The sequence below is a fragment of the Spermophilus citellus genome, assembly GCF_964194105.1.
Source record: "Spermophilus citellus genome assembly, contig: SCAFFOLD_557, whole genome shotgun sequence".
Classification (NCBI taxonomy): Eukaryota; Metazoa; Chordata; class Mammalia; order Rodentia; family Sciuridae; genus Spermophilus; species Spermophilus citellus.
In genome coordinates, this window is record NW_027672759.1 from 53,053 (window position 1) to 68,581 (window position 15,529).

The following is a 15,529-nucleotide window of genomic DNA, read 5'->3' on the forward strand; positions in this document are numbered from 1 at the left end:
GAACTTTTCAAAAGCAACATCTTGATCTCTGGTCTTGATTCTTTATATTTTCCATTTTGTCTATGAATTATCCCCACTCTTTCTTTTTCTTTTTTTTTAGTTGTAGATGGACACAATGTCTTTATTCATTTATTTATTTATTTATATGTGTTGCTGAGGATAAACCAGTGCCTCAGGCATTCAAGGCAAGCACTCTATCACTGAGCTACAACCCAAGTACACCACTCTTTCTTAATTCCCAATTTAAGGATTAGACCTAAGAAATATAAATTCTATACTTTGAGTTCTTATCACTTGCCAAGAGACAAGATCAGAATAAAAACTAGATGTATGAAATAACTTTATTACATTTGATGTTCCAGTGGCTCTGCATTTAGTTTTGCTAAAAGGAAATCCTCTCCTGACCTCTTTACGTGGTGGCCGGCAGATAGTGATCATTGGAATCACCTTACATGGAAGAAAACATAGATGTGCAGGCCAGGTAAGTCAGAGTATACATTTTGAATAGGGATCCCCACAGATGATCTATTAGAGTCTGAGAGTCTGGGTCTGCACTTAGTCTGCTTCTCATTTCCCTGCCTTCAAATGCCTTACAATAATAGAGCCAGTTTTCCACCCAATGATGTTCCCAAACCTGAATGATGAGAAGAAGTCCTTTCTCCTTCATTTGCTCACTGTATTCTCTCTGCTTTTCTCAAGTGTCTATTCTTCCTTCTCCTTTCCAAATTGTCCAAAGAATATTTTAAAAACCTATGAATTTAGGTATCAGTCCATAACAATTTGCACATTTTTCCACTTCCCATACTTCTGTTTCTGCCATCTGTGCTTCATCCCAGGTAGTGGCGAGAATGTCTATGATATAGGTATTTTTATTTTTTATTTGTTTTAATTACAATATTGTTTTATATAAATTTGTGACCAGACACATGGATTTATGAACATTTCACTTAAAAAGAAAAAAAAACTTCCTTTCTTCATGATCAGTTCTTCACACGTCAATTCCTTTCTAATGACAACTCAGAAATGAGTGGTGAGAAAAAATATTCACACCTTGAGTCATTTGCACAACTGGAAACTCCCATTTTCCTTCCACATTTTGAACAGGTGGTCTTTCTATTCTGGTACATGACTGAAATTTATCAGCCTTCATGGCTTCTTTTTCCTTCATTTACTCACTGCACTCACTCTCTCTGCCTTTCCCAATGTGTATTCACCCTTATCCTCTCTATTTTACATTTTCCAACTCCCCTATGATCTATGCATGTCTTGTATAGAAACTAAGAGGGACACTCCCTCTATAACCTGCTGCTGGACTTTGGTCTTAAGAGAGACAACTCATTATCTTTCTCACTTTTTCATTATTACCTGTTTACTAGGTTCATTTTTCCAAGTATTAGAATAAATCAGCACTCAAGTTAGAAATCAATATTCTGTCCAAAGAACCGTGTAGAGTATGTAGTTCTTACCATGGACATGTTCATCTGCTTTCTCTTTTGCTATATAATGTTTCTCTCCAGATGAGTGAGAAATGCACATCTGTGGACCACCCTCAGAAAATACCTGCAAAATAAAGGACCCCAATGAGCTACATGAAAACTTCACTATCACTCTTTTAGACATCACCCAAATTTTGGACTTGAAAGCAGCTAACTAAAATGTAGATAAGTACAGTCATATTTTCCACAGGGCAACCTAGAATTTGTGCTTCAGATGAAGCTGAACTCTTGTCTTCCAATGGCTCCTGATTTGGTAAAAGCAGGATGGAATCATAGAAAAGGTATTCCCTGAAAATTTAATAACATAAATGCATGTATTCTAAGAGTGTAAACAACTATATATCACAACCCCACAAGATGAGAATGCATTAAATACTTAATTAAACATTCTTGAGAAATATAATTCATATTATGTTGCAATACATGCTTTAAATATCAGACTTATGAGACTCAGTGTGATAAGAGATTTGGAATTATGTGATATTGAGCAGGAATAAGACTGTATTGGACTTGCCTCATTTTGGTCATCACAGTCTCACAGGATCTAAAGAGCTTATAGTAAGTGTTTCACTGTGAGATAATCCAGTTTAATAAAATGACAAAGTAGGGTGAAGAAATGTTCCTATGGTACTGTTAGAAAGCAACACACAGGATCTGGGTAGAGTAAACAACATGTTCCTCTGAGAGAGAACTAAAAAGTACACCAATGAAGAAAAATGACGGCACAAAAATGTACAGCACTTCCTGACTATTTTTCAGAGCTTGAGTCATATTGGCTCCTGTGTGCATTCTGGATAAAAAAAGAGCAGCTATGGAAAAAAGAAAACCTGGAGAGGCACCGTAGAGAGCCTCAGACCAAATGAAACCTAGAATTTTGGCTTTTAGAATAGTAAATAAATTCAAGGATTTCACCAGCCATCCATGGGCTGGATGTGTGAGCTATGCACATTTGAGTGTATGAGAAAAACTAGTCTGAAATTACTGTCTGATTAGGATCTGCATGTATGTGTGTCTTTTCACTCACTCTGCCTGTGACACCCACAGAGCACCTGAGATGGGTGTGATTTTCCATGTTTATATGTAACTAAAACTGAGCCACTGGGAAGGACCACCTTTTACCATAAATATACTCAATGACCATCACCACTATATATGTTCATTAATTAAAATGGTTATTAGCAAAACCACTAATTTTAACTTCTTCATCATTTTCAGGGGTTAAAAAAACAGAAACCCAAATAATATTCAGAAAAAAAATCTGCCCGAATCACAAGGATAATATTTATCTACATGTTATCCTGAATTTTAATGCTATTTTCAGATTCATAACCAGTTAAATTCTATTAGGTTCCAATATTAAATTATCATCTTTATATTTCAAACCACTGTTATGAAAGGTAATCAAATTTGCCCATATTGACTTTCTTAAAACAAGGAATACAGTAAGAAATCAGAAGTTTTAAAAAATATATCTGAGTGAACACACCTGTGGCTGCTTATTTTTGGTGTCATCAAGACCTTCCTCCTCTTCTTCAGATGATGAGAACCAAAGTGGTTCAGCTGAAAAATGTATGTAGATTTACGTAAACAACTTAGAACATTTAGAGAGAATGATAGTCTGCCAAAAATAAAAAGTAATAATAAGCTTGAATTTTAGGTGCTATTACCTCTTTAACTGTTTATTGGTGGGGTATACTTGTGTGTACTCAGTGATTTAACCCTAGAACATTGCAACATTGGCAAGAGCTCTGCCAGAGTTGTATATTTGTTTATTTTTGGAAACTGGGTCTCTCTAAAGTGTTTGTTTTGGCCTGAGACTGCCATGCTCTTGTCTCAGTCTCCCAATAGCTGTGTTTAGAGGTGATCCACTGTACCCAGCAGAGAATTTTTTTTCAGGGAATGTTTTTAGTGGTATAAAACTTCAACCGTCTACCTGAGGAGACACTATGTATCACCAGGTTTAAGAAACCAGAATATCTCAAAGGTATATCCACTCAAGATGAATGAAAATTTGCCAGAATTAAATTTTAAAAACACTATAGAAATGTGGGGATACACACAATTTGGTATTCTCTTCCCCGTAACAGTAACTTTTAAAAACAACTATTCATCAGTAGTCATTTCCACAGTGACTTAGACTCTACTGTTATCAATGAACATCTTGCATATGTAATATTTTTCTACATTACTCTAAAAAAATGTGTTCTTCTGTAAGACTTAGTCTGTTCAGTCCTGCATGATTATCAATCTCCTTGTCATAAACTGCTTTTTACCCCCTTGAGGTGTCTCAGCATTTCAGCCACTGTTCAACTGGATACCTACCAGTTGACTTGTAAATTACTCCTTCCCCTGTCTAGCCCTTCGGCTCCTGAACTTGAGAAGACCTCTTTTATATCACCTTAGCATCAACAGTTTATTTGAACCAAGAATTATTATGTTCCCTATGAGAACAGAGTAAAAAGGTGCAGGAATAATGGCTTTCCTAGAGCTAGGATTCAGCAGAGACTAAAGGAATGAGGTTACCAGTAAGAGGCAGAAAATGGGGGAAGCTTAAAAGGCTGTAGCTAGACACAGAGTGAAGCATTAAATGGGTCAGTATTTGTCTGAAAATATAGGGATTGGTGAGGAGCCATCAAGATGACAGTAAAATTAAGGGAAAGGATAAAGTGTTAGGCTGAACGCATGAAAGATTTCTGGGTAATTTTAAAAGCTGGCCTTTTATCTTCTAGAGAGGTTCATAGTCACATTTGCGTTGTAGCTAGATGGCTCCAAATGCTGAAGATAGGATGAGTGTGGAGAGCATATGCATGAGCAGAAATGAATAAGAAGGTGGCAGGAGTGCCAAATAGAGGGAAGCAGGCCAGAATGGAAAAAATGTTCCATGAAAAATAGAGGATATATCATTTTCTGGGACCAGTGTAGAATGAAGTTCCATTAAGTAATAAAGGACAATGCTGGGTCTCTGGAATAAGAGGCTCTGTACTGTTACACAAGGTTTCAAATGACATGTAGAATAAAACACACCAACTGTTTAAGTTCTTTGGGTTTACCATGTAATATTTGAATTTCTCATTTTTGTATGTTACGGGACTCATTTTAGTGCTTGGGGGTCAGTTTTCTGAATCTTGGATTTACCCAACCTTCCAATGAATAAGAGAAAAAGCTTTGCGGCAGAGCCACTGCTTAGCATGCCAAAGTATCCGTGTTCAGTCCCCACCATTGAAAAGTAAACTAAAAACAAAAGCAAACAAAAAAAGAAAGAAAAGCATGAAGAGGGAATATATAAAGTGGTTTGTGTAAGTATTTTTGAATTTACAACTCTGGGTCAATAAAAATCATAAAAGAGTAATTTCCTAAAAATACTCTATTAGTTTTATAGAAAATGAATAATATAAAGAATACACAATAATACTTTGTATGGTTTAATACAGAGATAATCACAACTGATGAAGGACATAGAATCCACAGCTGCATAAAGTACAACACGGGTTCAATGTAATTATTCAATAAAGTGGGTATTATATTAGAATTGAAATTAAATTTTGATTGGGTCTTGTTTCACACACTATACTTAATCTCTGGGTTCAGACACATATTTTTATGTTCATCTCCCAAGATTTGGAAATTATTGGCAGCTATGCAATAAGTTTTTATAAAATTTTGGAGGAAAATAGAGCCTCATAATTCACCTAACAGGTATAAGAATTCCGGGAAATTTAATTTTAAAAATGTCTGAGATAAAGATTTTTTTAGAAATCATTTTGTTGTGACTTTAAAGATATAATTTTAAACTTGTATGCCAATATAGACACTGGAATGTGTATGTATGTGTGTATGTATGTATATGTATATATATTTTTTTTACCTGATTTGCATACCCTTTCTTCTGTTGTCCCCACTGTATTCTTTTGAAGAAAATACCTCCTGTCTAAGATAGGCTGTATGGGTTTGGAAAGTAGATATTAAATACGTGTTGTACATTTTATACTATACACAGTTAATAATTCAAGATAAACATAGAAGTTTATAATTACCTGCACAACAGGATGTGTGAAATTCTGAAATACTGAAAAGCAAAAGGGATACACAATCCACAAAACATGAATATGACAAAATCACCCACACCTTCCTGCTGAATTGACATGGAGTCAAGTTCGAAGGGTTAGCTTTGATAAATAATATTTTAACATTTGGACTTCTGTGTTTGCTGGTTTTTGTTGAGTACAGCAGCATGATTCAAATATATTGAAGAAAAACATCCAATATTAGTTTAATTAAGCAAAGAGTTAAGTTTTCAAAAGTGAGATTACATTTCCAATTACCACAAATATAATAGGGAATGCACACATACCAAGTAAAGGTGCGGATTGATTGAGGGAATGGGAATATCTAATCAGAGGAGCAAAGGAGAAACTTTGGGGCATAAATATATAAAATAAACAAAATAATTTAACAGCAGGTATGTTTAATGTAGCCTCTCACAATCATTTCATTAACTTTATTACAGGTATGTATATCCTGTTCCTCCATTGGTCCTACAATGTAGTAAGTCCAAAGTGTGATAACCATCAAGTGGAAAGTATAATTCATTTGCATTGAGGAAAGTTCTGAGAAATGATCAGCTTTGGTATACATTTATTATAATAATCATTTTTCCATACCCATGGAGGACAGTGCTATATCTTCTTTTACTGTATCCTCTGGTCTGACCCACTCAAAGTTTCTTGATTCATTCATTTGAGAAGACATAGGAACTGTATCTAATAAATAATTTTTAATAAGCATAAAATATTAATATATGGTAATCCAAAGGGGAAAAGTGAACTGAAATGCAAAAGAATTATCAGACATGAAAAACCTTTTATATTTCAAATTCATTAGCATATATACAAAAAATAACAGCTTTGGTATTCAACAAATTAACCTAAAGAGTCTGCTGTTTACAAAATGAGCCTTGTTTGATATAACTTCTTAGACTTTCAAAGATTTTCATAAAATATCTGTCATATCAAAATACTAGCTATTTAGAGAAAAGGACTTGGCAGAGTAATTGAGTGCATTCCTAGCATGCCCAAAGCCATGGTTTCATTAAAGAAAAAAACTAATTGTCGTTTTAAATGCCCCATGTTTCTTAAATGCTATGTTTCTGATCTCAAATACTGATATAAATACATCCCTATACTTGGTAGTTATGGAGCAAAGGAATTAAAGTGGCTGGTTGCCCCAATTCTAACAGTTTCCCCTGCTTAAAACCATCTCTGGACCAGTAACTCTCACTTTTGTTTGAAGGCAAATATAGTGAAACCAGCTGAAATGCATTACCTCAGTCTCCTTAATTATTACCTTCAAAATTACCTAGCTAATTTTATTCCCTCCTCACTAACCCCTCCCTTTGATTTTCAAAAGCTATCTCTAGACCTGTAGTCTTGATTCTTTTTTTTTGTTGTTGTTGTTGTTTAGATTATTCCCACTACTTTTTCTTCCCAATGCAGTAACTGTATCTTAAAAATACAATTTTTAGGAGCTGGGTTTTGGCTCAGTCTTAGGGCGCTTGTCTAACACATGTGAAGTACTGGGTTGAATCCTCAGCACTATATAAAATAAATAATATAAAGGTATTGTGTCAATTTACAACTCAAAAAATCTTTAAAAAAATACAATTTGGGGGCTTGGGTTATGGCTCAGCGGTAGAGTGCTTGCCTTGCATGTGCAAGGCTCTGGGTTCCATCCTCAGCACCACATAAAAATAAATAAATAAATAAATAAATAAATAAATAAATAAATAAATAAATAAAGTTATTGTGTACAACTACAAAAAATATTTTAAAAAATACAATTTCTATGTTTCATCCATTTGTTCTTCCCCTTTGCCAACAGACATAATCAAAAACAAAGCAAGATTTATGCTCTAATTTAATATAGTTATGCCATGAACTAAGACACAATGGCTCTTAATTTAGATTTTCTAAAGGGCAATTCATTCAACTGCTCTTGCAAATCAGAATGTAGTCTGTGGATCAAGGAGCATTGGAAGCATCTTTGAATGTATTCAGGATGTAGAACCAAAGACCTGCTGAGTCAGAACATACATTTTGTACATGGTCCCCAACATATGATTCAATAAAATTTGAGAGTTCTTATGCATGCTTAATCTTCTACCAATTCCTCTAACTTAACAGGCCTATTTGATGTTTCTTTTTGCTTTGTTATTTTGTTATTGGTACTGGGGATTGAACCCATGGGTGTCTAACTACTGAGCAACATCCACATCCCTTTTTATATTTTATTTAGAGAAAGGGTTTTGCTGAATATCTGAGGGCCTCATTCAGTTACTGAGCTGGCTTTAAAATAAAAATTATTTCTCCGTCTTCAGCCTCCAGAGCCACTGGGAATATAGGCATGCACCATGTGCCTGGCCATTTATTTCACCTATTTAAAATTCTCCCTATTTTGTACTCTAATTTGTAGATGTATCAGAAGTCATAATCTTTCCAAGGAATGTTTTATCAGGCCATCATCAATGTGCATCTGCTTATTTTTTCTTTTTCTTTCTTTCTTTCTTTTTTTTTTTTGGTTGTTGTTGTCTATAGTCTTTTCTCATTCTTCATTTCCGAATTCTTCTCTCCCCTTTCTTATGTCCCAACTTTCCTCTAATTTCAGCAGGTCTGGCACTAATAACTCAGCTCCTCTAGGACCACTCCAACTTACCCTGTGGTTGCAACTTGATAAGACACACTATTTCAACTCCCATACTATTTATTATTTTCATTTCTTCCACTATTAAATCATACTAGTGCTCATGTTTTAAACATGCATTATATCCAATGATTTTATAATGAGTGGTTCTTACCTTCTGTATGTCCATTTATACCATCTTTTTCTCTTTGATGTGCATCACCAAATGAATGACCAACACTATTCTGAGGAAGAATCTGAGCGAGAGTTGTCTGGTAAAATTAAACAACTAATGAATTATATGAAGATTGCCTAATCAGTATTCTAAGGAGACACTTAATTTTCCAGATTTGAAATAAATTAGATTTAAAAACTAGAGAAGTATACATTAAAAATTGAAATATTTTATATCACAGTGTTATATATACTCTGCAAATCAGCCAAATATTATATTCATTTGTCTACTAACTCTATAAAACCAGGATAGAAGGACAATAGAGAACTATCAACACGAGGGCTAGGTTTGTGGATCATATATATATGAGATAATGGTGTTCATTATAACTTATACAGAAATGCATATATTTAGACAAATCTTACTGCCCAGTACATTTTCTAACCCTTCCAATATCTCTCCACTAATCTACCAAAAGCAGTTGTATGAGGACAGTTTATACTAAGGGCTACCTCCATTTGAAAATCTAAGATATTTCAATTTAAAAACCTCATAATGCATCCCAGGGTCTAAGAAAAACCTCAGTAAATGAATTCTAAAACCAATACAAGAAAAGAATTAATTAAAGTCAGAGCCAAAATTATAAAATAGATAATTTTTTTAAAAAACATAGTAATAACGAAACAAATAGTTTGTTTTTAAAATGGTAAATAAAATTGATAAACCCTTGGCCAAGGGAACTAAAAGAAAAAAGAAGATACAGATGAATAAAGCTAGAAACAAAAAGTGAAATATTAAAACAGATACCACTGAAATCCAGAAGATCTCTAGAGACTATTAGAAAACTTATATTTCAATGAATGGGAAAAATTTAGACTATTTTAAAGAATAAAATCAAAAGATAAATAGATCTAAGTGATATTTATGAAATATGTCATTAAATGTTGAATCAAATAGATAGAGAAAACCATAGCTCAATAACAAGCAATTAGGTTGAAGCAATAATAAAAAGCCTTATCGACCAGAGGTTCAGAGGTGAATACATGGCTAAATTTTATCAAATATTTAAAGAAGAACTGATATTAATCCCCCATTACATTTAAGAGCAAAGGAAAGATGCTTCCAAAGCAATTCTGAAAAGTATTACCCTGACTGGAAAAGTGAAGATTGGACAGAACAAGAAAAAAATAGATATCAATATCCTTGAGGAACATAGTATAAAAATTCTCATAAAATCTTTGCAAACCACATTCAACAACACATTACAAAATAACATACATATCAGGCATAGTGGTGTAGGTCTATACTCTCAGAAAAGCATCAGGTTGTTTGAGGAACACTGTAATTTCAAAGCCAGCCTGGGAAATTTAGTGAGACCTGTTATCAAAGTGAACAATAAAAGATGCTGGGGATGTGGTTCCTTTGTGCCATGCTCCTGGTTTGAGACTCTAGTCACATACAAAAAAAAAAAAAAAATCCATAAAAGCTGATTTTGATCCAGGATGATTCAATACATGCAAATCAATAAAACTAATACATCACATATAGAATCAAGAGCAAAATTACATGATCTTTTAAGAAGCGGCAGGAAAAGCCTTTGACAAATTCAATGGCCCTCATGACAAAGCCCTGAGAGATTAGAAATAGGAGAATTTTATTACAATAAAGACGAAGTATACCAAATACAAAGCCAATAGTAAAATGAAGAACATTTTCTCTAAAATCAGGAAATACACAGGATGTTCATTGCTGCCAATCTCACTAATCACAGTACTTAAAATTTTAGAAAAAGAGAAAGAAATAAAAAGGATTCAAATAGGAAAGTTAAAATGTTAAATTATTTCTATATGCAAATGATTTAGTCCTATTCTTAGAAGAACATAAATAATATATTATGAAAATTCTACTTTGATGAATGAATTCATCAGAGTAACAGGATACAAAATAAACATATAAAAATAAGCTGTTTGTCTACATACCATAGCAAACCTAGAGAGAATAAAGCAAGAGTAATAGCTCATTCAAATAACTTTAAAAATAGCTAGGAATAACCCTAAACAAGAAAGTGAATGACCTCTTCAAGAAAAATTACACATTGAAGAAAAAAAAATAAGAAAACAATAGGAAGAAAAAAGATCTGCTATGTTCATAGAGAAGCAGAATTAATATTGTGAAAATGGGCATAGTACCATTAATGAATTATAGATTCCATGTATTCCCATTCAAATTCAAATGATATTGTTTGCAGAAATGGGGGGAAAATAACTACTTCTAAATTTGTATGGAAGAAAAACAAACAAACAAACAAAAATACTTAGACAAAGTGATACTGATCATAAGAGAAACAATGGATAAACCACAATGCCCAATTTCAAAATATAAAACAGAGCTATAGTAATAAAAACCATGGTCCTGGTGTAAAGAAAGACCCATAGACCAATGGATAGAAAAGAAGTCAGAGAGCAAACCCAGGGGTACAGTCATGTGATACTAGGCAAAGACACCAAAAACATATTTTGGAGAAAAGACAAACAACATTTTAGAAATAGTGTTGGAAAAACTAGATATCCGTATGTAAAAGAAGAAACCTAGATGCCTATTTTCTAACACTGTACAAGAGTTTATTCAGAAAGGACTAAAGACATATGTACCAGACTAGAAGGTTTACAAATACTAGAAGAAAATATATGGAAAACACTTCAGTATGTAGGCAATAATTTCCTGAATAGAGCTCCCTACAGCTCAGAAAATAAGAGCAACAATGGATAAGAGAGGGTGCATCAAACTGAAAAATTCCTGCATAGTAAGTGAAACACAAAACAGTAAGAAGTGGTAGCCTCCAGAAATGGAGAAAAGCTTTGCCAGCTATTCTTCTGACAGAGGATTAATATCCTAAAAATATTAATGCAAATATCTTAACACCAGAAAAACAAAAACGTTTTCAATAAATGAGCAAATGCACAGCTAGTTCTCAAAATAAGAGATACAAATGGCCAACACTTCAGGGAAAAAAAAAACCATAACATCTTTATCAATCGGGAATATGCAAATCAAAACAACATCAAGCTCCCATTTTCCACCATTCAAAAAAGCAATCATCAAGAAGGCAAATAATACTGGAAGATGAGGAGAAAAACCTCTTACATGTGAATGGCAGGAACATAAATTACTATATCACTATGGAAATTCATATGAAGGCTACTCAAAAACTGAACATAGAACTACTTTATTATTCAAATATACTACTCAGTACTTACCAGAAAATATTAAAGTCAGCTTATTTTAGAGATAAACATATGCCCATCTTGCCATGACATTATTGATATTAGGCAAGTTATAGAATCAGGCTAGATGCTAGTTAATAAAAGAATGGATAAAGAAAATGTGGTATATATAAACAAGAAAGATTTCTATGCATAGAGAACAACAAAACTAAGTTAATTTTAGGAAAATGAATAAAACAGGGAAGCATAATGTTAAATAATATAAGCCAGACTCAGGAAACAAGTATCATATATTTCTCTCACATGGAAAACTAGAGGTGGAAATGTTCAACATAAAAATAGATGAATAATAAATTTTATCCATTAGCTTTTCATACCTGAAATAAAATTAAAGTAATTTCAAAAACAAAAGATATCGTTTACATTTAACCTTATTTTAGCTTCTTCAGGATATTTGCAAATATATTTCCTAACCTGGAATAGTTCATAAAAATAGTAGTGTTTTACAATAAACATTAAAGTAAGTAAATACAGAAACATCTAAAATTTGAAATTTCAAAATTTGACATAGAATCTATATATTTTAAGAAACTATAATGGAAAAACAACAATTCTGAAACTAAAGTATTACCATACAATTATTGAGTGTTTCTGCTTCCAGAACTGGTTATTACTTTGCACACACCATTTATTCTTTGATTAGATGAAGAGTAAATTTTTAAAAAATTTCATTACCTCAAATTTCTTTAGAATTTTTATTGGTTCTTTTCAGTTATACGTCAAAATAGAAGTTATATACTAGAATATAATTATAAAAGCATAGAATATAATTTGTTCTAATTCAGGACCTAGTACTTCCTTCTGTTCTTCTAATCTTTCTGCTATTTACTTATAGTTTTTTTTAAAATTACTGTCACTTTTAGTGGAAAGACTCAAAGTATGGATATGCAAGCCATTTTAATACAAGTATTAAGATACAAATTCTAGATTTCTGCGTTGCCATAATTCCCAATATTACTTTAGTATAAATATGGAGCCACGGAAAGAAATAGAGAATATAGGTCTCCGCAAATGCTATGATACCAAAATATCAAGGGTCCAAGTAAAAAAAGAAAAGTTATGTGCAATGTATATTATATATTCCAAACTAAAGGCACCAGGGAAATTCCACAATTTTATAAAAATTAATTTAGGCATGAGTATTGTAAGTCATGTAAGAATGATTTAAAAACCACAGTAATGAAAACTGATACAAAAAATCCTTGAATAAATATTATATTTCCTCTACAGTTAGAAAGCTGTTTCTAATGCAATTTTTCTTTCACTATGTATTTCACAGCCCATTGTTACTTCCAGCCCCCACGATCCCCAAGCACTTGAGAGAACAGTGATACAAAAAGCATTTTTTTAAAAAAATCAACATAATTCTTTAAAATGGATTCTTAGCAAATATTCATACAAAATATAAGAAAAAATATAGCTAAATTTTCAGCATTAACATCTTAAAACACAAAATTCAGAGCAAGAACATGAGGTTTTTTACAAAAGATCACTTTACCTTAATAGGAGCTTCATAGCTGTCCCGAACCATTGCACACAAGGAATCATCTGAGTGTGATTTTTTGATAGATCTTTAAAGCAAAAATGTATAACAAAAAATGGTGAATAGTTTTCTTTTTAAAATAAACTCTGTTTAATTAAAGGTATAACTTATTAAATGGGGTTTCTTGATTGATTAATTAAAATATGACCTCCAATTAAAAAAATAGCTTGTGTTCACCTCTTTCTGACTCTACTGCTGTGAATCTATAAAATATTCAATATAGATATTAAGGCACTCTTAGTTCCAATTCAGAGCAATAGCCAATACATGAGCAGAAACAGACAATAATTTGTTCTTGCAAATTGCCTGTCTTAAAGGCTGAATTTAAAACCCAATTAATGGCTGACATTTTTTTTCACCTGAACTGAAACAAACCTCTGGAAACACAAGACAAGATAACAAGAGGCACAGTTCTCTCTCGTGAATATCCAGGAGTCAAACACTAAGCAATGTTGTTCTTCAGCATGAAAATCACCAATAATAATACACTATTTATTCCCTCTACCCACAAATAATGCACAGAATTCTCTGGAACTTTAAAAATTATTGAAAGTTAAAAAGTGAATATATATGTTATTTAGAATACCTTTGTCAGAAACATTGAAATAAATTATAAAATTGATTTTTCCTGTATAGGTCTCACTTTATTTAGGTCCTCATAAACTAGCAAGCCCTTTAAAACCTTTACAAGCACTCAGACACCCAGGGGAAAAGACTGCCAGAAAAGCAGAGTCTTGGTATTTGTACCTCTGTTTCCCTAGCTATTATGTAAATACCCTCCTTCCACTGGGAATCCATTTCCCAGTCACTCATCTGCAAAACTCAGTGGCAGTCTCTAAACTTGAAATCTACATCCTTGAATATTCAGATTCCTGACACAAGGTTAAACTAAATGGAGTCTCAATCATTGGCCTGTCTCAATACCTTTCCAACTACTCAACTGAAGCTTTGTAATAACTTTCCCTGCCAATCACTCCTTTGCCCAGCACTACATGTACATTTTAAGGACATCAGCAATTTGGAAAGAAAGTGAAGGTGAATGAAAACCTGTTTTGTGCCACAGATTCATGTATTCTAACAATTTCCACAGTCTGTTTCACTAGTCTCTAATCCATTCTTGCATCGCAGAGATGAAAGCAGGCAAAATACAAGCTATTAAGACTTCCTCTAAATTTTGTATTAATATGCATTTATAGAGAGCTTTTAATATTCTGTGTCCTTCATTCCTGTTTTGTGCTCATCAAACTAATCATAAACCCTAAGATTTTGGTCTCTTTTTTAAAATGCTTATTCCTACCCAACACAGTGTTGTTACTCTGGGTGAATACTTTTATAGCCCTTTCCTTCACTAGTTAAATTTTGATCCTCTACCACTGTGTTCACTTAAAAATTCTAGTCTTGTCCTCTCTAGTTGGGTTCCTATAGCCAATCTTCAATCTATTATTTAAAAAATCACCTTAAAAATGATAACCAGAAAATGTACTGAGCTCAGAATTAAGAAACTGGAGTTTAAATCTCATTGTTGTCATTGTTTGTACCCAGAAAACTCCCTTTAATATATTTAAGTTTCAGGTACATCCTCAAAACTATCATTTGGCTGGCATGTAGAACACATGCTGAAAGACTAGAAGGTTTCTAAAATTCCTTAAAATTCTGAAATTTCTAAACTTTTGATCTGTCAAAAGAAAAAAAATATTCAATTGACAAAATAAAACAGAAACTCAAAGAGAGCAAAACAGAAAATACAAATAGAAATTAAATAAAAGGTTATAGTCATAAAAAAGGAAAAAAATATAAAAGTAAAAGTCTTCATAAAATTGTTAGGGGTAGTAATCGAAGAGAAACTACCTGGAAAATCAGGAAGTAGAGAAATTAGAATGTCCTCTAAGGATTAATATAAGTAATACAACATTGTCTAAATGATGTTATTCATAACTTTCAGTAAAATAATTTCTCTACAGCACTTGCCTGATTTTCTTGTTTATTAGAAACCATGAGGCCATAGCTCTGTGAGATTTTCCATAAAAGCTTTTCATATATTAAGAAAAAATCCTGATTACTAGTGGAACTGTCAATATGAGGACAAAATCTTGGACTACAACCTGGCTTATCAGGTAAAATATAAATCAGAATTAACACACAACTGCCTTTGACTTTCTAAATTGATGATACACAATATGAAAGCTAAAATGTGAATATATATGTTATTTAGAATACATTTGTCAGACACATTGAAATAAATTGTAAAATTGATTTTTCCTGTATAGGTCCCACTTGGTATCAACCTGTACAGTGCAACAACACAATGGAGTTGTCAGCCAGGTAAGACTACAGTCTAAACACAGGCCTGAAACTT

General features: G+C 32.8%; 1 protein-coding gene across 2 annotated transcripts in view; it reads right to left on the minus strand.

Annotated features, from left to right (window-relative positions):
• LOC308640646 (arf-GAP with SH3 domain, ANK repeat and PH domain-containing protein 1-like) overlaps positions 1-13,243 on the minus strand; it is a 31,808-nt gene extending 18,565 nt beyond the window's left edge. Inside the window, exons 1-7 of one of the 2 annotated variants that reach the window (XM_081312456.1) lie at positions 13,129-13,243; positions 8,347-8,443; positions 6,158-6,256; positions 5,531-5,562; positions 5,362-5,434; positions 2,983-3,056; positions 1,467-1,560 (exon numbers count right to left, since the gene is read on the minus strand). In XM_081312456.1, coding sequence (XP_081168582.1) covers positions 1,467-1,560; positions 2,983-3,056; positions 5,362-5,434; positions 5,531-5,562; positions 6,158-6,256; positions 8,347-8,443; positions 13,129-13,161 — 502 coding nt within the window. In that variant the 5' untranslated portion in view covers positions 13,162-13,243. The remainder of the gene's footprint in view (positions 1-1,466; positions 1,561-2,982; positions 3,057-5,361; positions 5,435-5,530; positions 5,563-6,157; positions 6,257-8,346; positions 8,444-13,128) is intronic. The other variant, XM_081312457.1, reaches the window with a different exon arrangement.
• Positions 13,244-15,529: the final 2,286 nt, after the last annotated feature.